This window comes from Drosophila ananassae, chromosome 2R, assembly GCF_017639315.1.
Source record: "Drosophila ananassae strain 14024-0371.13 chromosome 2R, ASM1763931v2, whole genome shotgun sequence".
Classification (NCBI taxonomy): domain Eukaryota; kingdom Metazoa; phylum Arthropoda; class Insecta; order Diptera; family Drosophilidae; genus Drosophila; species Drosophila ananassae.
In genome coordinates, this window is record NC_057928.1 from 6536562 (window position 1) to 6561474 (window position 24913).

Below are 24913 nucleotides of genomic sequence, written 5' to 3' on the forward strand. Positions count from 1 at the left end.
TGGGGACTGCCAAGATATCCTACAAGGATTTATTTTTATAATAATTTAAATAAAAAAAAATTTACTATATTTCTTATTAAAATATTAAGAAATTTGTAAGCATCAAAAATATATTTTGGAATTTTTGATTTTTATACAAAATATTTCCCAAAACATTATACCATATTCTGTAATTAAACCCCCAGCAACTTCATAGTTCCCTGGGTATCCAGAACAGCAATCCCATAACCAACAAAACAACACAAAAAAGTTGAAAAAAAATCACTCGTTGCATTTTTATTTTTTTTTTATTTTTGTGGAAAAAAGCAAAAAACAAGAATGATTATTAACGCCTGTTGGGTATGCCACAGGACGATGTCTGCAGCGGCTCCAACTGCAACAGCAGCTTTGGCTACAGCTACAGCTCCATCTCCAGGTCTGCACTGAGAGAAACTAGAGAGAACTTACTAAGATAAGCATTACCTAGGCTTAATCATAACCTTTATCTTTAATCCAAAATCCTTAAACAAGCATTATAGTATGTATAGTTATTTGTTTCGTACAACCAGTTTCGTCACTAAATTAAAATGAGACGTTTTTGGACACATAGGGCTTTCGTCACTGGTTCTGTACCTCTTGAAATTTGTTATTTTCTACCATTTTTAATTCATGAAATTTCTCACAGTGCTCCTGTTTGAGATTCCCACTCAGACTCCTCCAGAAGGCAACGGCAGGAGGCTACTGTGCAAACAGTTTTTGCCGTGTCGTTTTTGTTGTGTTGCTTTTTCGGTGCACTCGCCTGCAGCGGCCTTTGGATGCAAAATGCAACCGGGCAAAAACAACAGCAGCAACAACAAGAACATGTCACAAATGCAAAGGGCTGAGGGGAAGGAGGGTGGGATGCCTAGGGGTAGCCAGGCCAAGTCATGACTGGCAGTTGGATCCGGATCCCTCCCCGCTCCGGGGACACCTCTCCCACTCATTAGGCGCTCGCTGCACTTGTGTCTGCACCGTATCCTGCCAAAGTCGGGATCGGGATTCGGGTCTAGGGACTAGCCAGTCGGGTGTCGGGAGTGGAGTCTAGGGAGCCAGGGGCCTTGCATCCTGGACTTCTCCGTCGCCGTCTCAGGCAGTTGCAAATTACGCTCTCAGACTCAATTGTCTTGAGCCTCGGAGACTTGCTGGGGGATGCCGGAGGAGAATGGGGACCCGAAACGACAACAATGCCTGCATTTAAACGCAATCTTCGCAATGGCTAGACAGACAGCCTCAAACTCAGACATTTCCCCAAAGGGGCGTAGGCCAGCAGCCGCTGTGGCAGGGGGCGTGGCTAGGTGGCAAAAGCGTCGCGTCATCGTCGCGTCTGGCACTTGAAATTTTTGTATATGTTCATTAGAATGTTCCTCAGGACGAGGATGGTGCTTGAGGGCCCTGAAGTAGGCAACACTTTTGGCACATGCACTTCTCCGACGCATAGGAAATCGCCCTCCGCAGGGGTACAGTTGCGTGTGGAAATCGTTAGCTCTGGGATACATGAGCCCTTTTTAAAATAAAGGCTATAATTTTATTAAATATCAATCTCAGTGGGCATAATTTTATTGTTCTTCCAATTAAAATTTCTTAATTACAAAAGGAAAATAAAATACTCTTTCGTTTTTAGGTTTTAAATTACATTTTTCGATTTATTTAATATTCTGATCATTTCCCATAAAAGTATCGTATGTCGTAGATAATTTTGATTTAAAAACCAACTCAATTCAATCAATACCCTTTACCCAAACATCCGTACACGCAATGCCTTTTAATGCATTAATTATTAAATTTATGTTTTTTTCTATTTCAGAACCTGTCCATGGATTTATGAGGTATGTTCGTAAAGCACTCACCACCACACGAATTCAAATAAAATTTAAATCCGTTCAGGGGGCACAAAAGCCGCTTACGATTAATGCCCGCAGTAGTATAAGCCCGGCCAAAATCAACCTGCATAAAAAACGTACAGAAAAGTAGAAAAAATCCAAGCCAAATAAAATTATAAACGAATCTATTATGACAAGTGCGTGGGACGTACAAAGTATTTTTTTTCGGGCCGCGCCGTTCAGCGTTTTTAAAATATTTTTATTTGAACAAAAGTCTCGAAATACGGGGGCTGCTGGCTGCCCAAACGATGTTGGAGTGTGTGTTCCGAGCCGGGGGAACCCATCATCATGTCAAACGGCAGCAGCAAGCAAGAAAACCTAACGATCAAATTAATAACGCCAACAAAGGAGACCCGATACCTGTGCCTCCGCCACGCCCCTGCCTAAATATTTAAAATACAAAAAAAAAGGTTGTCGGATAAGCAACAATGGACCAACAACAGCGACAGCTTTGATTGACAACTATGTTGAAATATCAAATTATAATTTCATAAATAGATGGGAAATAAAAGAAGCTAAGAGGCTTTAAGATCGGGTAATTGCCCGCCCTATTAGGCCTGGGTGTGGATGTGTCCGAAAGATCTCTGGACCAGATTGAAGGTCAATGACAACAAGACACTCGGCCCCTAATTGATTATTAAACTGACATCTAAACAGTATTTAAAAGGGCGCGGATACGGGACAAAAATAACGAAATTCATTAACCAATATTGGAGAAACATGTTTTAATTTCATGCCTCGGATATCGGTTATTAAAAGCGAAGGAATTTTAATTGCCACTGGACGGTGGCCGGTGGCAGCCTTGGAATGGCCCGACTCGTGAACTAGAAAATAAAAACAGCAACTCCAATTGGCTTTGGCATTCACATGCTTCGTTATGGCCATATGAAAGTGCCACATAATTCTCGCTCCCCATCTCTCCGTAGCCCCGGGCCAAAACAATTTTCACACCGCACTAACCCGCAATGGTAATATATATATATAGACGTGTATATCTATCTGAGAGTTGGCTCTTCACCATTTTGGCGAAGCGAAAATGAAAAACCAATCAATGCTCGCCAGCAATATCCATTGCGGTTGCTGTTGTTTGGCGTTTTCGGGGCGTAGTTCTAGTTTAAGATCTCCGCAGTCGTATGTGGGCTGTTTCTTTTTTGGGACAGGGGCTTCGATGGAGTTTCCCTCGAAACCCGAAAAGAAAGTGGGCAAGATTTTAGGAAATTGCCTACGTGATTTTGAAGAGGACTTTTCAATCAATTTGAAATCTTTTTTTTATGGCATTGCATACGGGCGTTTATTTATAGTTAATTATTTTCAATCACTTGTAATCTTGTGCTTTAGAACATCGTAGAACGTCATAAGCAATATCGGGTATATTAATCCCATTCCGTGGTGAAGGGCAAAGCTGTTATAGAGCTTCTCCCCTACCTTGGAGGAAATTAATTTCAGATTAGTTTTCCCTAGCAGCTCCGGAAGCGGCTTCATTTAAGATTTTACTATATTTTTCCCTCCATAAATCAGGAAGTATATAAAATATAGCCCCCGACAGACCCACTCCCCTAAACGGCCGCTCCCACAGGCGCACAGAACACATAAGCCAAACTATATGTAGATATATGCTGGATGATGGTGGGCAACCTCTTGGGCTTATAATTATTACCAACCAACCCGTTTGCAAGCTGTGCAGAATTTTTAGTTTACGAGCACATAAATGTAATTGGATGCGCAAAAAATATTACTGTATCCAGAGAGGAGTGTGTTTATAAATTAACACATGCACCGAGGCCGCTCTAGCCTGCAATTTGCTGCCAGTTGGCTGCGGCTCCGTAGTGCTTCAGGAGGCTCTTGCGCATGGGCAAAAGCCGAAACGTGTCATCATCGATTACAGGAGCACATACACAGGCATACACACTCCCATATAGGGTGGTGCGTTGGGGTAAATCGGGAGCTGGGCAAACAAGTGGCTGTTACTATCGCTTTGTGTTATAGTTCCCTGGGCGCGTAACTCAAAGCGACAACACTTGACACTAATTAATACATACGCACCGGCCTGGGCATGGGCCAGGGCCTGGCAGCTTTTCCCTGGGCTCCCCTGTCCACGCCCCCTTTCCGTTTTTCATTTTCATTCCGCAGCTGCCACCCACTTGGCTTGTCGTCGCATTTCAATCAAGACCGCGTCAGTCAGCCAGTCACTCAGTCAGTCAGTCTGGGCGAGTTGAGTCGAGATTCTGGTGTGATAAAGTTGTTTGAAAGTGTTGCAGGTTGCACACACAAAGACACAGACACGCATAGTTGAGTGGCTAACTGGCACATTGACTGCAGCAGCAGCAACAGCAGCAGCAGCAACATCAGCAGCAACAGCAACACAAGCTGCAACTTCTAGGATGAGTGTGTGCCATTGTACTGGGCGATGCTTATCAGCTTGTCGACGTCGCGGTCTCCTGCCTCACGCAGCCCCAGTCCCCGTCAGCCAGCCACGCCCCCTGAGACCCACCGCCCAGTCAGGCGTCGGTTGATAATGTTTACCGTTGCACTTCCTACGCCGATTAAGGTTAGCGCACTTTAGGTTCCAGAGAGACATGGTGTCGAAAGTGCAATTAAAACTTTCTTATCCAGGAAAAATTTTAAAGAGTCTTTTCAAGGAGATTCTGGAATGTTTGTGGGGTTCATTTTTATGTCAATATATTTTAAAATAGTACAATATTCAAGATTAAATATTTAAAAAAATTTATAAAAACTAAAATTAAAAGTGCTCACATGTGAATAAACCTTAAAAAAGTAACTAACTGATAGAAAGCTGGCATGTATTTATGTTTTATTTCAAGAAAAAGTAAATTGTTAAACCTGTTTAAGTATTTTTCTACTTTTCTTTAAAAACCAAAGCCCCGAAGAAACCTCCATCGTAAAATTAATAAACTCTTATAATAAGCCTTAGGGAAATACACGTATCTACCCACTTTACAATATGCAACAAAAAAAAAGATTAAGTAATTTGAACAACATTTCCATTCAGGTTTGCGTTGATTTGACTTTAATTTGAAATTTTACACACCAATAAGACGCTTTTAACTGTCAAATTTCAAATTTCCAAAGCAAAATATGCAAATTAAATGCGGTAATATTCTGGCATTTCCTCTGTTATTATCCTCTGTTAAGCGGCCAACGTGCCGCTTTTTATTGACCAATTAAAAATGCTTGTTTTTGGGGCGGAATGAGGCGGGAAATGATTCATCTAAGTCGAGAGCTGTCTTTGAGGCCATCAAGGAAGGCATATCTCTGGCTTTTTTCTTGGCCCTCTGGCATTTCATTTGTGTATGATTTTTTGACAATGCCACAGACAATGATCGATGAAGTTGCGCCTTGGACTTTAGCTTTATGGCCGAAATCGAAATCGAAATCGAGCCCGGCCCAATGGATGGCAAACGAAATCGAAACGAAAAATAAATTTTCAATTGATAACAAAGGAAAATCGACACAAACTGGCATTAATTTTGGGCTCTTTAGAGCCAACTTTGACACCCAATGCTGAATAAATGCTTAATTAACACTCAATGGCGCGCCTAAAGCGCCTTTTTTAGAGGGGCAGGGGGCTGAGAGGGCATTTCCAGGTAAATTGCGGCAATTGAAGGCGCAACGAATGCAACTCAAAAGTCTAAAGCACAAATTAAAGGTTTTTTTGGCAAAAAGTAAACAACGCCAAATTGACATTTTGCCTCTCGACAGGCAGCGAAAAATGTTTATATATTTTGTTTTTTATTTTTATTTTTTTGAGGTTTCTCAGTTTGGTGGCAAGCCCAGCAGGTCGCCGCCGCAGAAACTCGCGAATCGAAAATCGAAAATGACAGTTGCAGTTATTTTGTACGCCAATCGTAGAAATCAACAAAAGCCAGAGCCGAGTCACTTAAAATGACTGACTTGCCAGCCAGACTGACTGACTTTGTTTGGCCAATTGGGCGAGCGGACGGAAAGTGAAAAGCGGCAAAGGCACCTGAGGGCAAGGAGTTACCGCCAACTTGCAACATTGCATCATACCCCGCAGCCTTTCTGCCCGATATCTATTGGTATTGGTGTAGTATCTGTGTGGGTGCACGAGCAGCAATCGATGATCGGATCGCGTTGAAATCTACTCGCATGTAACGTTTAAATTTGTTCGAAAGTCCACCGATACACCAACTGGGCTGGCTCTGAGCTGTGGCTTTTCATGCCTCCGAATTTTTTTGTCGCTAGGTTTTGGCTTTTGGTTTTTTTGGCTCTCTCTCGCGGAGAGCAAACTGGAGTTGCACGATTTTCTTGTAATTTTCCGGCAATTTCCAAGTACGATGGAACCTCGCCAAGTGCCAGGCCATATAAATCCTCAATGTTTGTTTAATTTCGTGTTTATTTTTTTGTATTCGGCTCGTTTGCCATCCTCTGTTTGTTTTTCTTTTTATTTTGTTTTAATTTGTCCCAAAAAAATAAACTTGCCAGAATGCAGCCACAACCACCACAACAACAACAGCAACAAAATTTGGCTAATTGTGTGGCGATCATTGCTCATTACGGCTCATTATTTGTTGCGACTTGTAGTTTCGTTTGGGCTACAGGTTCTTGTTCCCAATTTTTTCGAGGGAGGGAAACCCATTTTATTGTCAATGATCTTGTAGCCAGATTAGCATAGATACTGTTTCCCATTCGCGATTAGATGCCCGCGCACGATTTTGTCGGGACAATTGGAATGTATGTAATGCGCTTGTTCCTAACGTGGAACTTAACAACTTGGCAACATAGTTACCAGCAGCCAGCCAGTAAAAGTTTTCCCTCCGCACCAAGCCCATTGGAATGCTCCGATAACTTTGCGAAGATGCCCATAAAATCGGGTTTCAATCAGCTTATGAAGGATTTACATTTTTATTCAATGGAGCTGAGGGCTCTTGTGGTGTGTTAACGACCGCCAGAGAGTAGGAGCTTTATTCATATTTTTTGACAAATAAAAGGAGCATTCAGCTAATCCATATTCAACACAATCAAACACAGATATGATCTAATTTCGGACTAATTTGAAATGTAAACAACCTTCTCATTATGTGAAAAACATACATCATAAAAAACAGGCCTAAATCATCTGCCATTCGATTCATGAGACAAGATTCCAAAGTTGGCATGATTTCATTGGCAATCAACAGGGCTCATAAAGACCATCACTAAATGGGGGCATAAAAGCCTGGCCAATAAAACGCAAAAAAGCAAAGCTATCTTCTTTGTTTCCATGGCAATTTGGTAACTTTTTTTCCAAAAGATTATAAGTATAAATTACATAGAAACTTGATTTGGCACACATAGGCCACATGAATCCGTCATAAACATTTCAGCGTATTTTGAACGTAATTCCTTTCGCGTGATTGGAAGATGCTATAAAATGTTTGTCCAACGAGCCCTGCCCTGGGTATTCGATTTTGGATTTTATGGCTCTGAGTGAGCGTTTCAAATGCCCGGCCATTGTTTCAAATGGCAGTGAGTAAATAAAATTGAGCAGGCCGGCTCGCCGGTTGGAAATTGTGTTGATTTTGCATATGAGAAGAGGGCATAAACCCATCGACTCGCAAGAGTTTTTACGACTTTCGCTTTTAATGGCCAGCGGGCTCAAAAAGTTGGTCTGCTGTAGGTCTCACTTATTACGAAATATCCGATATCCAGATATGCCGGGTCGGTGCAAGGCGATGCCGCCCGTACCCTAAATCATGGACAAATCTACGAGGCACGAGGCACGGACCAGCTTTACGTCCAACAAAAATTATATACAGATGTACGAAAAAATCAGAGCAAAACGAAAGCGGAGAAAAAATTACAGCACTGGAAGAATTTATATGAATGTAGAATAATTATATACAGAGGCATATTTTCTTAACTTTGTAAAGAAGAGTTTATATGGGAGATATAGCTTATAAAAATATAGAACTTCACTTATCCATGTAGTTCTCTGATTTATGTAAACATAATGAACTAAATCATCAAGTCATCTAATAAAAATTCTTTATAAAAATTATATAGCTATTATGAATAATTAAAGTTCTTCTTAAATTAGTTTAATATATCTTCTATTTTTTCGTGACATTATTATCTTTAGAAAAAGACTCACATAGCTTGCAAAGTAGTCCTGAAACTACCCACATTGATTAGGTAATTTGCAATTTTTTTATAATTTTTAAACCAATTTTTTTTCTCTGCAAGAGGACGGGTCAGGGATTGAGAGATTGAGGCAATGCAAAGCGATACAAATCGAAGCGCGGCGATCATCGACTGCCTCACTGCACTCGCCCGATCATGTTGCACTTTCTGGCTGCTGCAGTTGCTGCCTCTGCTGCTGCTGTTGCCATTGCATTTCGAATTGCAGGCAGGTCCTCTCCTCATGCAATCGTGTGGAGTTTGGAGTGTGCTGCCAGCGGCACAAAATGCTCGACATAAAGGGCAAGAGTTCAGGAAATTGTGACTGTGGCAAAATATTTTCGCTATTCTTCACAGTTTTTGCTTCGCTTTTCCCGTCTGGTCTCTAGCCGCTGGAGATGCAGATGAAGCTGAAGCCGGCTTTTCCGAGCCTTGGATGAACAGTTTATCATATTTTTCTTTTAGCGGCAAACTTATTTTCCACATGCCGCTGGAAAGTTGGCGGAAAATTGAAAGTAATTGTCACCTTTTGAGTACGAGTATTTTCATTTCGTTTTCCTTTCGTCGGTCGGTAGTGGCATGGAAAGTGTGCCTTTTGTGATGAAGGAGAATGAGTTTGGGGTGAAGGTGAGCTTCGATTTCGAAAGTGTGGCAAATGTGGGGTTTATGTAAAGGTTATTGGGAGATTTACGGTGTCGGTTAATAAAAGATTACAGAGTATGGAAGCTTGGATTGAGACATTATAAGAGATATATGTAATTATTTAACTTGTGGTACATATGAGTGACTAGGCCTGTCTCTTCGGGTGCCTGGATCTGCCAATTTGTAAGATGAATCTTCCATTTAATGACTTCATTCCCGACGTCTCGCAGATCCATCTCTAATCAGCAATTGTTGTTAAGAATCTCCGTACATGACACAACCAATTAATTTCCAGATGCCTTACGCAAGCCCCTGAGCTCGTGGGCTTTTTAAGAGCGATGCATGTAGGAAATCAAGTCAACTGTGAATCCAGATTTTTTGTTTCTGCACAACCAATCTGCCGCTCTAATAGAGACTTGAAAATCATAGCCAGGCACCCCCGCAAAGACACACTCGACACACACTCACCCAGTCATTCACTCACTCGCTCAGTGAGTCAGTCAGTCAGTCAAGCAGCAGGCAGCAGGCAGCAGGCGGGGAAATGGATTTACCATGCCAAGAGTTGCAACTTAACATGGCTGCACATTTTGCCAACGGGATGCATGCAACGGGCAACAGACAACATCGCCGTCGTGCATGCAACACTTACTAGCAACAAAATTAAAGGCAAATCGCAACCAATCACAAAGATTACCCCCACACACCAGCACAAATAAACAAAATGGTGCGGGACTAGGAACCTGGAACCACAGACCCGGGTCCGGGCCTGGGCCTGGGCCTGGGCCCAAAAAGCTAAAAACGTGGCCCCAAAGGCGCCGTTGCATTGGTATTTTAAACACTGCCAAGGCGCATAATCAAAACGCTTAAATTATAATAACTTTATTAAGTCGGCGATCCACCCGCGCCCTTTTCTGTTTTGTCCGCCTAGATGCCCAGATCCGCCAAACAGGTGTAGTGCGGAAAGAAAGCAAAAACAAATGAAAAATGTTTGGAAAGCACATAGGAAATACGAATTCGAGTTACGCTAACAGTGTTTTAGTGTCTTGACCTATATGACCACAACAGATTAGTTTAAATTTAAACCCCAACAATAAATAGAGTTTAAAATTTATTTACCTTATTTTTATAGATTATATTTAAATCGATCAATACTTTGATGAATATGTACCCCCTGAAAGTGTATTACAGACCTCTAGCGATTGTCTGTTGGCCGCCTTTATTATTTCTCTCGAGTGGATTTTACTTTGTACACACTCGAAGCATTGTTGGCTGGCTGGTAGGTTGGTTGGTTGGTTGGTAGGTTGCTGCCTGCTGCTTATGATTGTTTTTTCATTTTCTCAAGTGATGAGTAGGATATCTGTCGGCTCTGGCAACAAAAACAATAACACCAACAACACCAGCAACAACTACATTCAGCAACAAGCTATTTGCGACTCACGACTTTTCATGCAATTTTGAATTTAAAATTCTTCACACACTCTTTTCATTATGTGGCTTCATTCCAGCTCCTCTAGATGGGCTCCCCCCCTTTGGAAGCCCCTTCTGAAAATCCCCATGTAGGGTAAAATCAACGGCCCGCCATCGAAGTCGAAGGCAGCGCAAAATAAGATGCTACTCTTGTGGCCATCTTTGAAGTGGTTGTTGTAATAGGTGTAGGTCCGTGAGTGTGTGAGTGAGTAATTATATGTGTGGGTAAGGTGTGTGTGCATGTGTGTGTGTAGAATCATCGGAGGAAGAAGCTCCACCATCACGCTCCATTCAAGTTTGGCTTGTCGCTCTGGAAGTTTGTACAGTGGTGGTATGGGTATTTCCAAAAATAGTATTTTCGGAAAAGGTTTGCGCCTCAAAAAATATTTTCATAATTTAAAATATTTGTTAAATATTATCTTAGAATTCTTAGTACCAACTCTAAAGTTTCTAATAACTCATATCCCACAAAAACCACATTTTTCAAGTTCTTTGCCTTAGTCTTTTACTCGCACTTCCCATTCAAATACGAACCACTGTCGTCTTAGCCTGGCTTAGTGTCCGTTGTCGATGACGATGACTGGCCACTAGCCCGGCTCAGTGATTCTGGCCACGGCTTTGCAGCGGCTCTTCGTGGCTCAGCTGCTGCCGCTGCTCGGATGATGATGACTTGGAGACCCGATTCGAGGGAACGGACGGGCGGACTGCCGCCACTTGGTGGTCCAATTCAACGAATTGACTATAATCAGTCTAGTGCCAAGTACGTTTCAAGTGTCTACTCATGCACTTCTGTGTAGCGTGTGGTGGGCACTGCCAACAGTCGAGCCGGGCCGAGCCAAGCCGAGCTAAGAGTTTTGGGCCAAGAGAGCTGCAAGCCAAAAGTCGGGAATTGAGATCTGAGGGCCGAAAGCTGTGGTGCAGGCGCGGACGCCGGCCGGTAGAGTTTTATGGTGGCTCTTGGCTCTGCGAGGTGGGTCGGCGAGTTCCAAGTGGTTTGCTCTCGTATGCAAATGGGAGTTCCGCTGCCACTTCGACTCCCCCGGCTCTCGACCGGACGCCCAACCACTTCCCGCTCCTGGCCACTTGAAGCGGCTCTCATAAGTGCTGCGGCGCACAAAATTAATTTATTACAATGCAACAAATTACAACACTCATTAATATTTTAGCCAAGTTCTGCAGATGCACTGGAAGAAATGGGCATTCAAATGAGAAAAATTATAATTTTTAGTTCTAAGATCTAGAAAATTTTTGTAGAATTCTCACACACTTTTTCTCAGTGAACTGCGTACTTGGCCAAGAGCTGTAACATGTGACTGGCCTGGAATTTTATTCGCCGACAGGTCCAGGGAAGCTTGTAACCTGCATGTTGACTGGTTCTGGAAAAAAAAAGGAAAAAACAGGGAGGGGAGGAGGGCGTGGTCCGGCGTCTCATACCTAATAAATCTGTAATTTGTAATTAATGTGAAAAATTGCCGCCCGAGACGGAGAACAAGCCTAAATTGTTATTATATGGCCACAGTCCAAGTTCCAGTTTCAGACTCCAGGCTGCAGACCTCGACTCCGTGGAGTGTGGGTCAGCCAGAGTCATAACTCTTCCACAAGTTCGCCAGTTCGTGTCTGAGGCTGTGTCTCTTTCATAAATATAAATTAAGCCACTTGACTAACGCACAAAGCGTGTGCCGGCCAGAAAAAGTGAAAACTTGGTCAAGCGATTACTTTGCCAAAGAAACAGAGCCAGAAAAATACTTTTATTGCGCTACCCGGCCCAGGTCACTCTTAGATGGCCCCGTGGCTCCATTGTCTGCTGAAAGCAACTCATGCGGTGTGATTAATATGGAAGATGGCCAAAATAAAGAAGCACGGAACACACTCCGATAAAAATAAATTTCTGAAGTGGCTATTTATAAACAGAGAACATCTCAATCAGAGAAAGGTACATTGATGGAAGAAATGTGTATTCAACCTACAACACACTCTTTTTAGGCATAAACCCAACATTTTGATTATCTAAATGAAAATATCACTTGAAGATTTATAGTTCCTTTGGTTAATCTTCAAAAGACTTCAAAACTAAAGTACACAGTTCGTTGGCTTCCGAGAACTCCTCTCGAGAATTCCTAAAAAAGTGATCACTTTAATGTTTCTAATTTGGGAGCTAGACTGCTCCTAGACAACAACAATATCTGGAACACAACTCTTCCATTAGGCGGAATAAAAAGGCACAGAGCGCCGTAAGGTCGCCTGACAGCGATTCGGGCGTAAAAATGTCTGCATGATTGATAATATTCGAAAGTTGCAAACAAGGCGACCCGACCGCAATGGGAACCAGGAAAATATAGAAATATATAGCCATATTCGCAACATATCCCCCCTGCCAGTCGCCCCGCCGATTGGCTATGGTCCGAGGTCCGAGCAGCGGGGGCAGTTCAATTGCTACCCGGTCAGTCACCGAACGAAAACAATTTTTGTTTTCGGCTATTTGGATTTTTTATATTTTGGCCAAGAGGTAACGCAGCTGAGTGAGTGATTCAATGGAGCAAAACGTGAGCTAAAGACGTGATACCACAACAGCGATCGGGCCAACAACAAAAGGCCCCGTTTATACGCCTGATGAGCGAAACTGGGGGGCGGTCGATTGGTAGATTGGTCGGTTGGTCTGTTGGTCGGTTGCCCGATCGGGTCGGGTCGGCCTTTTGAAACGATATACAAAAATTTTTGTTATTCACTTGTGATATTTTATTTTTCCCAACGAATCAATCACAATGATTATGATAAATGATTTCGGCAGTTTTTATTTATTCACTATTTTCTTTCAAAGCTCCATTGTCCGAGCGGTATTTATAGCTCTCAGACTTTTTGCATTATTACGCCGGATAATGGTCGATCAGTGGGCTGAGCTTGTAATTGCTGGCTTATAAATCACAGTGAAAAGATATAATTTCGTTTCCGATGATCTGTTGGCCGTTGGCCGAGTCTCTGATTAGCACATTTGTCTGGAGTTTCACTTTTAACGCTCGTACGCCGCTGACCCATTGAACTACAAATACTTGAGGGTCTCCTCTGTATTCTTTAGCCGCCCCCTTAATGCTGATTTATTTGTGGCATATTTTTTTGTTATCAGCATTTTTAAATCTTGTTAGGAAACTTCATTAGTGTCAACTGGCATTTTCTCGGGCTGATTAATGTGTGTCAGACGAGGCCGGGGCGACCGAGGGAAACTTTTCGGTAGCCGAGGCGGAAAAACCTGTCTCCCACCCGTGGAAAATGCACCGCCACGCCTCTTTTGTGTTGGTCAAGCGGCATTAAGTCTTTATTGCGGAGTTATTAATTGGGGTGGACGTGGGGGGTGTGCATACTGATAAGGTGGGCAAGTCTCTCTAACAATAAGGATATTCATGCACCTCCAATGTACTGTTAACAAGCGAGCCACTTTCAAAATAAAAGAGTTTTATGGAAGATCAACAAATTAACTTATTTCTCAACCATTTGTAATTATTCATTTCATATTATTTTACTAAAATCCATCAACTATCTTTCTTGGGTGCGCCATACATACCCCGACTAGTTCAAGCCAACCAGTTTTGGTGACCAAATTTGACAACATTTGCCAATATCTATGAATTATGAATTATTTTGTGACCATTTTTGTGCGTCGACCAGCTAACGTGTTTGACGACTCCTCCATTTGCAGATCCAGACCTATGAGGCCGAAGCCCACCGACTGAGGTCCGCCCGCAGGTAGAAAATGGCGGACGTTTACAGGGATGACAGCAGCACGCTGCGCTCCGTGTTCCCCAACTCGCGGCTGGGATCCCTGGCCGGAATGGAGAGTCAGCTGCCGGGTCCGCTGGATGCGGACTCGGATCCGAATGCGGGAGCAGCCACCACGGTGGGCTACGACCCGTACGACGAGGACTGGTGGGCCAATGCCATCGAGGTGGACACCTTCGATTCCCCGCTGGCCTTCGACGCCAGCGAGAACGGACTGTGGAACGGGCACTTTGTGCCGCCGCCGCCCCGCCCGCCCTTCCTGGATGAAAGCGTCGCCGCCGACGGCCTGACCACCTGCGATCTGTGCACGTGGGCTTGGCAGCGGAATGCCTACTCCCTGGACGGTTCCATAGGTGAGTACCGAGCCCTTATCCCTTCACTCACTATATTTGCAGTCCTACCTACTCCTACCCGTACCCGTACCCCTACCCCAGTTCCTGTTCCTGTCGTTTTTCAATTAAAACTCTCCGGCAAGACAATAATCTGGCCGCCGTGCATCGATCGCTGATATCAATTTATCAAACTGATGTTGGGCGTGCGTGGCTCGATTGCTTTTCGGCAAGCACTGTGAGGGACTCCTCCTTCGCCGCCTTTGCACAGAAAGAAATAGTCTAGTATAGGATAGATAGTACGAAGAAACTGACAGGCAAACTATAGTTCATTAAAGGAAACATTTCTTTTAAAAACAATTTAAATGTATAAAGATTGGTTCGTAAAATATTACCTACCATACTAGAATAGCCAAAAACTTCTCCCCGTGCACTTGCGTTTGCAAATTTAATTTGTGCCCATAACTCTTTGTGGCAGCTTTGGGCTTAGGCGTTGTTCCGCCAAAGTTCGGAGCCCGCGATCCAGGGATCCTCCGGCCCTATCGCCCGGGCACATCGCCAGTCATTTGTCTCTGCGCTTGTAAAAGGAATCAGTCAGGAGGGAGGGGGAAAAGGCGGCGACTTAGATGGGGAAAAGCTTATGAAAATATGAAGCACTGGGCGTGGGCAGCCGAAGATGAGATAGATAGGACGGAGCCAGTGCACTCTTTAATTTGGCCAAGAACAAGTGAAGCCTGGCCAAGGGCTCGCAGCCAATGGGGAAACGGGATTGGGGAAGCGGACATTTGGGGAAATTCAGGATGAAGCTCAAATTAAACTCATGCAATTCTCATTAAAATCCGACTTCATTTAGCCGGCTTAAATGCAAATTTCGCCCTGGACGACCAACAAAATAAAGCAGAACCTGTTAGAACTCACCCCATAACCCAAATAACTCTCGTAATAACACAAAGCGAATGCTAAATGACCGCTGTCCATACGTGTATGGCCCGCACTGTGGACTGGGATATGGCATGGCATTTAGCCGTTTGCCGTATTTGATTTCCAGGAATCGCTTTCAGAGCAAATTGAAGTCATTATACATAGTAAACTTCGGCTCAAACTCCGCACTCTGCCCAGAGCTGAGACTGCGATGGGTGCCTGGCGTTATTAGGCTAATTATAGAGCAGGAATGGAGTGGAACTTTCAGCATTTTTCAACGGGGCCTCCTCTGCATGCACATACGTACATACAACATATGTATATATATTTATATATATAAATGACTTTATTCATGCCGACTGGGCGACTGTTTGTCGCGCCAAATGTCTGGGATTTCCTGTGGCCAGTTTTTGGTTCCAACGACGTGTCAACTAATTTGCAACACTCACCTGGACAAGGGGCAGCACTTCCATGGAAGTACCTGCGGCAGCCTTTGGCGAATATTTTTCCACCGTTTTGTATTTTTTTCGAAGGGATTAGGCCACTCAGCAGCTTGCTCCGAGAAAAATGCCAAGTCGAGAAGAGCGGCAAAAAATGGTTTTGACTAATGTCTTAATTTTGTGCTTAGGTGTTTGCTGCGGTTGGTTTCGGCTCTTTGGTTTCGGTCGAAGAGATACCGGCAGGGAACTACACTAGAAAGGGTATACTAGGTACTTGGGAACCAAAAAAATAATAAATACAAAAATAAAAATTATTAAAAATTCTGATTGCTTAATAATACCAGTGAAAAGCTCAAAATTGAAGACATTTATGGATGGGATTGTTTTCAAAAAGTATCTATTTTTCAACATGCCATATCTACTATTTCCTCCCTATAGAAATCCCTACTCCGAGCTGGAAAACATAGGGAAAAATCGTGCCTGGACTGCAGCGAATGCCATTCACTCCGCTTCATCTGGTCGAGTCTCCAAATTGAGTTTTTGCATGTCGTGCCCATGTCTGGGATTTGCTTTGTTTCTGCGGCTGTTTCGGTTCTCTGCCGCAAAATTGACAGCTGAATAAAATGTTATTATATTTACACCATAATTTGCATGGCAATTAATCAAATGGCATGCAGAATTCGACAAAGGTAAAGGCAATCCCAGGCGACACATTTCGTTGGGTGCCGGAGCCTTTCTGGGAATTATTCTAACAAAGTTTCCAGGCGAAAACAAAAAGCAAACGAAAAAGTTTCGACCCGCCTAAATGTCTTTATTAGGACTCTATATGCAAAGCGAAAAAAGCAAAAAATGGAGCTCGTTAAGGTGGGGAAAAAAATATGATGGTAGGAGTTCCCACACAAATGGAAGCCAGACACTCATTAATTTTAGTTGATTTGTTGGGGGGACCAGCACAAGGATTAGTACAAAAAAATACAATTTGAATACGAGTTGTTATTACATTTTAATAATAATTAAATATAATGCTTACAAACACCAGGAAACAGTTTACAATTCAGAAGTTTTTCCCAGGAAAAAGAAATCCTAAAAGCCAACCCTACCATTAATCGAATCGTTTTAATAATAGGAAATCCTCATTTTTATGGCTCTTCCACCGTTTAGCCATTCTAGTCTCACATGTTTTTTTTCTTTATGGCAGATTAAGTTAACCGCTTGATTATTTCAACAGCATATTTTGTATAATTTATGCCCCACTTTATGCCTCCCGTCGCACCCATAACAGCCATAACAAAAAAAAAAAAAACGCATAAAGGGTAACAATTCTATATTCTGCAAATATTTACAGCAATTTGTGGCACAATAATAAAAATGAAAGGTCTCGGACCAGAAGCCAAAGCCAAAGCCAAACGAAACCAAACCAAGGCAAAGAACCCAAAAAAGGACTCGTATTTGACTTTGTGCGGCTGTTGAATAAATGTTTTATTGCAATAACAACAATATCAGAAGCAACATAAGGGGAACAATGAGCCAAGGTCCGTCCGTTCGTCCGTCCGTCCTCCTGTCCGTCCACCAACAACAATAAAAACAGCAGCTGTTGAAGTCGACGGCTCCTTCCGCCTATTTTGATATTTTTATTGTGGTGGTGAAATAAATTCAAATAAATAAATTTAAGTTGCTGATTTTGGCCGCATAAAGCATTACATGGCAACAATAATAAACAAAAGTCCTTGCGTCCCTCTCCGGTCTATTAGAGCCTTTGTGCCCTGGTTACACCATAAATATTGAAGGACCATGAACGAAAACATTTATTGGCAGATTTATGCTAGCTCCACGCAATTCGAAAAGTTATTTCCCTACAATAACAGGATTAGTGGAAACACATGATGCGAGAAAAGTTGTTGAAGCGGGAGAGTAAGCAGCTTATTTTTTAGAACTAACCGTATTTTTATAGATTCAAGTGTCCTTCTATAAAAAAGTGACCTGAAGCCGAATAGCTTGGAGCTTAGTTCGCCCTAAATTTTGTTTTTCGCAGAAATATTATGAAATAAATGTCAGGGGAAAATTCTATTTTAAATCTTATATATTCTTTACAAAGTTTCTTTTCTATTTACAACACTGTTTTAAAAGTTTGAAACAATACACCTTTCCAACACTTAGCGATAATCATTTTCCGCTTCGCCTGTGTCCACTGACCATTGGCCATTGCTGGTTAACGCCAAGCTTTTGGCCAAATACATGACTAATCCGTAGATTATGAAATTTATGCAAAACCGCAGAGACGTGATTCGTTTTTTTTTTTTTGGCATCTGCCGAGGAGTATATGGAGGAGTCTAACTGTGAGCGGAAATGAGTGAATTCTTCTGGTGTTTTTTATTTTCCCAACTATTGGTGCCGTACCTCGTGGTATGGCTCCTTCCTTCTGTGTGCTCTGAGTCGTATAATTGTTGCAGCAAACGCACTGTGGCCTGAAGCCATAAAAAGTAAACATAACACACAGAGCACCCGAGGAGCTGAATAGAAGTGAGAAAACTTATTTGCTATTTTCATGGAATTTTCCATAATTTCTGCTTCGTTTGTTGTTGAAATTTTCCTCCGCTTTATACATCATTTTTTTTTTTTATTATTTTTTTGTTCTGTTTCTTTGGCTTTTTTGTGGTTTCCCCACCAGCCATGCAAAATGCTAAAAAGATAAACAAGAAACGCTTTGAAAGAGATCGAAATTATTACTGCCAGTGCATCAAAATGATTATGATGGTACTGGTACTGGGTCGCCTCCTCCTCGTCTCTAGATGTGTGTGGGATATTTCCATAATATTTTTAACTTTGTTTACATTTTGCATTTTTATTGTGGCGTCGTCGTCGTCGTTCTGCTGCTCCCTTGGCTTTGTTCCTTTTTTAATCAATTAGGGGAGAGTCCCGCGAGGGGATCTGCTCTGGTCTGGTCTGAAAAATGATCTGGACCACACACAGAATTCTTATACGTATATCTGGAGCTGGAAATGCGGGTGCTCTGCTAATAGAATTGCTGAAACGCTGATTAAAATAGTTTTCACTTTTTAATTACAATTTATGCGTTTAATTCCGTGCCATTATTCGCCGCTATCTGTCTGCGGCGTTTTGTTCCTAATTATTTGTGAAACGATATCCGACTCTGCCGTTCAAGATCAAAGACCCATCTTGCAGAACGTCAGACCAACATTGTCTCACTCTCCCACCGACAACATCAAAGGAAACTGTAGCCTCAGTTTTCCCGACTCGAAACATAAACAGTTTCCAGGATGGGGGGCCCAGCTCTTGGCTCTATTTGTTAGCGGCGAAAAATAAAATTAAAAATCAATTTTTTTCACATCTCCCCCACAACACCCAGAGACACACAGCTCATTAGCAGAGATGGGGGGGAGGCTCACAAAAAATAAAACAAAAACTTACGAAATTTTGCACCGAGGCGACAAGTTCTGCTGGCCGTGTTGGACGTGTGAGGTATTTTTAGTAACTGAAAAATCTAATTTACTAATGAGCCGTGAGCATTCAAGAAATGCACATAAATTTCGCCTAATTGAAAATCCATGCGCGGATAATTATGTGCGTCAGTCAGCATTAAATTTCCCGAAAGGGACGAATGAGTTCGCCTGAATTTTCCAAGGGGCCGGGGCCTCGACCGTTGGCAGGGGGGAAAATTGTTTTGAAGCTCTGGGGAAAACCTGTGGCGGACGGTGGAGGTCAGTGACGGTTTAAAGATACACTTACCGCATTTCTCTCCCGGCCGGATTCTGCTGAAATTCAATCAGCATTTCGCCAAGAGGCGAAATTTAATTAAAGGCCAAGTTTAATGGCATTGCAGCTAACCTGAAGCTCCTAAAAAGAGAGTTAAGCACCACTAAGTGCTCCTAACAAGTGACCCCCAACTGCCATTCTGCCATTCAATCTGGTGCAAATTAAATTAAAATGTAGGCAAAGTCGAGTCATTAAATCGGATACAAAACGATCAGCGAGGCCCGCAATCAAATGAATTTTCAACTTTTCACCGCAAACCAGTTCGGTTTGGTCGGAAAAACACTTTTCCGACCCGAATCCAGACAGGTGGGAGTGCGGCCCGGCCGCTATTCATTAAATCGGGACAGAGCCGGTCAAAGATCATAAAATTTTTTATGAACTGACAACGACAGCAACGACAACCGTCGCTCCTGTCCTCTGCGGGCCGATGTTTGCTCTAACACCTCATGTTTAACTAATTTCAAATATGTTTTTACGACAGCCTACCTGGTCAGCCCTAAAAAAATAAGCCCGAGCTGTACCGTTTTTTATGAGAGAACCCTGCCTGTGTTCTACTGTTTAAATTTTGATTAAACGCGATGCATGGCGTAGATAAGGTCCATGTAACTGTTGACTTTTTTGGGGTCGAACCGGCCGAGCATCGGGCGGGGTGATCGTGCCATGATATCATATCCCAGGCCCTCTTACATTTTGCATTTGCATAGGCGAGCGATATGGATCAACAACGGACAACAGTAAAATGTCTCTTTCTGGTCTGGTTTTCAACGTTTTTACGATTTGCCCCTTGTTTGTTTAATTGTCTTTTACTGTGGCATTTAAGGTTGACTTTCATTTTATTATTTACCTAGTTGAGAGGACAGTTTCTATACCCTTGATACCCAGCGATATGGTACATAGTTCCGTAAACAGACCTTCGTCTATTAGATCCACATTTTCCATTACTTCAAGGCAAGTTGAGAAACTAATCTTTTGGTTACCCAAATTGATCCTCAAAATGAATTTAAATGAATCATAAAAAACAAGAACTCTTTCTGAAACACACCCAAATCCCTTTCGAAAACTATTAAAAGAATTTTCGTATATATACAAGATTAACCTAATGTGCCATATAAATAATCAGCCGGATGAAACAACATTTTCCATTTGACTCTGGGAGTGGGCGTGTCTAGAGTAGGATTTTATGCATTTCCCAAATGGTATTCCAAAAATAAAGAATCTTCTGGTCCGCCTCATAAATAATACATTTGATTTTTTAAGCTCTCGGGGGCACATAAAAAATATTTTCAAAACAGAGCTTTCTGCACCAATTAACATATCTGGCATAGATGTGCCGGTGTTCCCTGCCAAATTAAAATTTGATTTGCGCTTCATTGAATCACAAATTTGAATTTGTTTATTTTGCGTTCCAATCGTAAGCAAATGCCTGCCAGTCTCCTGGGCCTCATGCTTTCTGGCCTAATTGACTTTGCCTATAAAGTTAGCGACTCGCAAATTAGGGCGGCGTGGGCGAGGGAGTGGGAGTGTTGGGCGTGGCAAAAACACACTGCCATTCAAGATTTATATTTGCGGCAAAGTTTTCGTGGAAATGCAAAGAGGCAAATATACAAAACTAATTAAAATTCAACTTGGCAAAAAGTTTTCGCCTAAGCAATAAATATTGTAAAATATGTACCCTGACACGCCTCCTCCGGCCGCCATTCTCCATTCCCGGTCCTGCCCCACGTCCTGCCCTTTGCTACACATCTGTTTCCTGGGAAGTGGCGCATTCCTTGGGCTTCCATGCGGTTCCATTTGTCATTCGAGTGCCAAAGTTTTTTGGTGGCTCGGCTCGGCGTCGGCAACTGGGAGAACGAACTGCCATTGATAGGTTCCATTTAAAAGTTGCCAAATGTTACCAGGGGAAAATCTTGGGAAAACTTGGAATGCTACCCTGGGACTGGGACTAGGCAAACGCAATTAATCAGTTTTTGGGTTAGCGCAAACTAATGAGTGAAGTTTTCGGGGGAAAACAAGTCCTTTAAGAGCAACCCCGAGCCTGATGAATGGCGTTCATTTGAATAGAGTCACAATTACACAATTAAAATCCCGAGCCATGAATCTTTATTCCACTCTTCCCGCCCAATGCCCAGAGTAAACAAAATCGAAACTCATTTCAAGAAGCGAGAACAAAACACCTGAGAGTTACACAAGACCCACGAGGGACATTTATCATGCAGCACTAAAAGTCAAACAGGAACTGGAACTCTATTTACCTGTCCGCCCGGAGACTCTACCTGGTGCGACTGCGGGGTGCCCTCGAACATAAAGGACCCACGACACAGAATAGGAGAAGGTGAAATGTTTGCCCCAAAACGCGTGTGATAAACCTAATGAGCACCGGGCACTTGGGAAACTATAGATAAAGATCGGGATCGGAAAACGTTCGCCTCCAAGAAACCGAACCGTGTGCCGTGTGGCATATAAAACTGTTGTCACTTCATTGCCATGACATTTAAATATTTCAATTTGTGATACTTTGAATCGAAATGCCTAAAAGGTTTCCTCTTTCTGGAGAAATTCCACGGCTAGATATCAAATTCAATTAAGACATTTCAGCATTAAACGAGCCGCGGACGCTGAAAGTGAGGAGATCCCAATGAAGTGGCCCGGTGAAATATCTGAGAAATATGCATGAGAGATTCTCGGACATAGTTCTGCCTCTAAATAATTACATGAATGTTTAGTAGATAATTTGTTGGCATTGTTATGCAAATTCCGCTAGCACGGAAAACCAAAAACTCAAAAAACTGAAGAGACCTAAAGAGCTGCAGGTATAATTGAGACATTTGATTGTATGGAAATCCCATACACATTCTGGACACTTTCGCATATTAAATGAGAATTAAAAATGCCGCGGCTGTGGCTTCTCCTTATTAATAATGATAACTCTTATGTAGATTTTATGAATGCGGTTTTTCGGAGCGGGGCTTATGGCCCGTCTATGTCGGCTGGCTTGACAAATGGCAGAGGCCGAAATATTCCCGCTTGGCCTGCTTAATTTGCCGGGCTCCTCTGCTCCACTCGGGGACCGATCACTATCAAGCCGGGATCACTATAATGCCTAATTTATGTGGCAACTCTGGTCGAGCTTAATTTATGCCTGCTTATATCACTATGGCGGCCCTGCTGCTCCACAAGCGTGTTAATGCACTAATTGTTTTCGGCAATTAATCAATGTTTATGTGGGAGAGAAGTTGCTTGTGTCTCTCGTGTCGCAAACAAATAAATAATAATTTACGTTGACATAACATTAATTCAACGCACTGTCTAGGCCAGAAAACTTCACCCTATTAAATGCGGCCCGGAGCGGAGCCCGGTTGCTAAATTGAATTTCCTTGCTCTTTTGCATAATTGAATTTTCCACAGAGTTCTCTCCAGTCCCCAGGCCCTTTTGCCTTCTGCCCAGTGACAGTCAACAGATTTTGGCTCTTATTTGCCAAGTCAGAGCCATTTAATGGCAATATGCCAATATGCATCTATAGATCTGCCACGGGTGCCAAAGAGAAGGCCTGGCTCGAAAGTAACAATAAGGCTGGGGAAAAAACTGGAGTAATCAGACAGGACAAACAAAAAACATGGCAGACAGTTCGTTGGCAGGTTTTTAAGTAAAAAGTTCGGATTCACAGGGATTTTATTTGATTTTCCTCAAACTTAAAGTGAGTTTTGTACTTTTAAACCTTTAACATTTGACCAACTTCTCTCCCTTATTTAGTCCTTTTGTGGCTAAAATTTTAACCCCAAAACGCATTAATGGTCTCTATCGCCACATTGACAAGCAAACTTTGAAAGCACCCCCGCAATTAAAAATTCAGCATTCAGTTCGGTAAATTACCAACAGTGCCACTTGCCACTGCGGTAAAATTAAGTCATTAAACAGACAAAAAACACGGCTTTGGAAAAAACTCTGAATAAACAACGGCTAATGACGGCAACAGTAGCCAGTTCTCTCACCTGCCAAAAAAATAAAAAACAAAACAAAGAGGAAGGTAATTTTCCAGCAGGGTAGCAGCTTGAATAACGTGTGGTATTGACCACAAATTAACAGTTGTAACCATCCCCCGCCAGCAGCCAGCCCCCGCTAGTCAACGCTCACCAGAAATGTTGGCCAGAAGAGTGGAAAAAAAAGACGTATACCTGGCACAGGTTCGTCTACAGTGCGTAATTACGGTGCACATTACAAACAACACACGGGGAGTCGCATTTGCACTTAATTGTGGCGCTTAATTAGACCAAAAAGGTGCAGACTCAGGGCCCAGACAATGGCCCAAAGCCCTGATGAGTGTCGAGCTCTGTTTGAAGAGTGCTTCACATGCAATTCAATTCAAATGTACGAGTATTTGCCCGACGACCCACAGCGGCGCAGGATCCCCTCCAGACGCATTTGACAACTCAATTTCACTTAATTGTTTGTAATTGTTGTTATTGCTGGTAGCGAAAAGGATTTCATTGCGCCCGCTAATGATCCTTTTATCCCCCAAGCCCACCAGCCACCAGCCCCCAGTCCCATGCCCCCAAGTCCCAATTACTTTGGGGTAACCGAGAACATGAAACCTGAAAATTTACCGAAATTGCATGCGAAATTCTTGGGGGCTCTTGTGAACTTCTGTTGAAAATTTTCGGCATATGTCGCATCTCTGGGCCATTCCCAATCCACATTTCGTATCTGTATCTTGTATCTTCTGGCGCCGCCGCTGGGGGTCCTGTCGCTCGCCTCCTGCCCGCCCTGGCTCTGCCTCTGCCTCTGCGCCTGCGCATTCAGTTTAATTTTTATTTCAGTTTCGCTGACAATTTGCAGCCGCTGACCGGCGAATAAAATTCAGAAAAAAATACAGCAAGAAAATACATTTTTTCAGTGCGTTTTATTTAACGACTTGCGGCCCGGTCCGGGCCGGACGCATGTTGTTGTTCATTTGATTATCGCCACTGTCGCCATGTAATTTATTATATTGGCTTAACCGAGTACGCAACCTGGCCCTCTTTTTTATGGCTTTAACCTTTGGGCAACCGCCGCGTTGCTGACATTATTTAATTTGTCATTTAATTCTTCAGCTTTCTTTCTTTGGGAATCGGGTTTATTTTCGGCCATATGTCGTTCCCCGAAAGTGGCAAGAAAGCTTCGCAGGGAATGCCTGGCAGAAATATGCACTTCTGTGACTTTTGACTCACAACTGTTGTTGTTTCCTTTTAAGAAAGGCTTCGGCTGAGGGGGTCAACTTTCGCCAGAAGCCCACAGCCCGCAGCTCACACATCCCATAGATAGATAACTTCAAATACCGTTTTAATCATCTGCTCACCGTTCAATTAATTATCTCGACTTTAATTTGAATCGCAGTATCGCCGCCCACCGTCAGCGCACGAATTCCAGCGCCAAAAAAGTCGCTAAATCATTTCTTAATTGCTCAATTTGAAAACAAATGCGACCATTTAATTTAATTGTGTGGACTCTTAATTGAGTCGTAGTTCGACCAGGCGATGCCTTTTATTTGGCGATTTT

The 24913-nt window shown here is 42.7% G+C and overlaps 1 protein-coding gene across 1 annotated transcript in view; it reads left to right on the forward strand.

Moving 5' to 3' along the window:
• The window catches only part of LOC6506177, a 58416-nt gene that overhangs the window by 20583 nt on the left and 12920 nt on the right, over positions 1 to 24913 (forward strand). The window contains exons 2-3 of the mRNA XM_001958364.4: positions 1823 to 1844; positions 13837 to 14269. Of these exons, the coding sequence (XP_001958400.1) occupies positions 13891 to 14269 (379 nt within the window). The 5' untranslated portion in view covers positions 1823 to 1844; positions 13837 to 13890. The remainder of the gene's footprint in view (positions 1 to 1822; positions 1845 to 13836; positions 14270 to 24913) is intronic.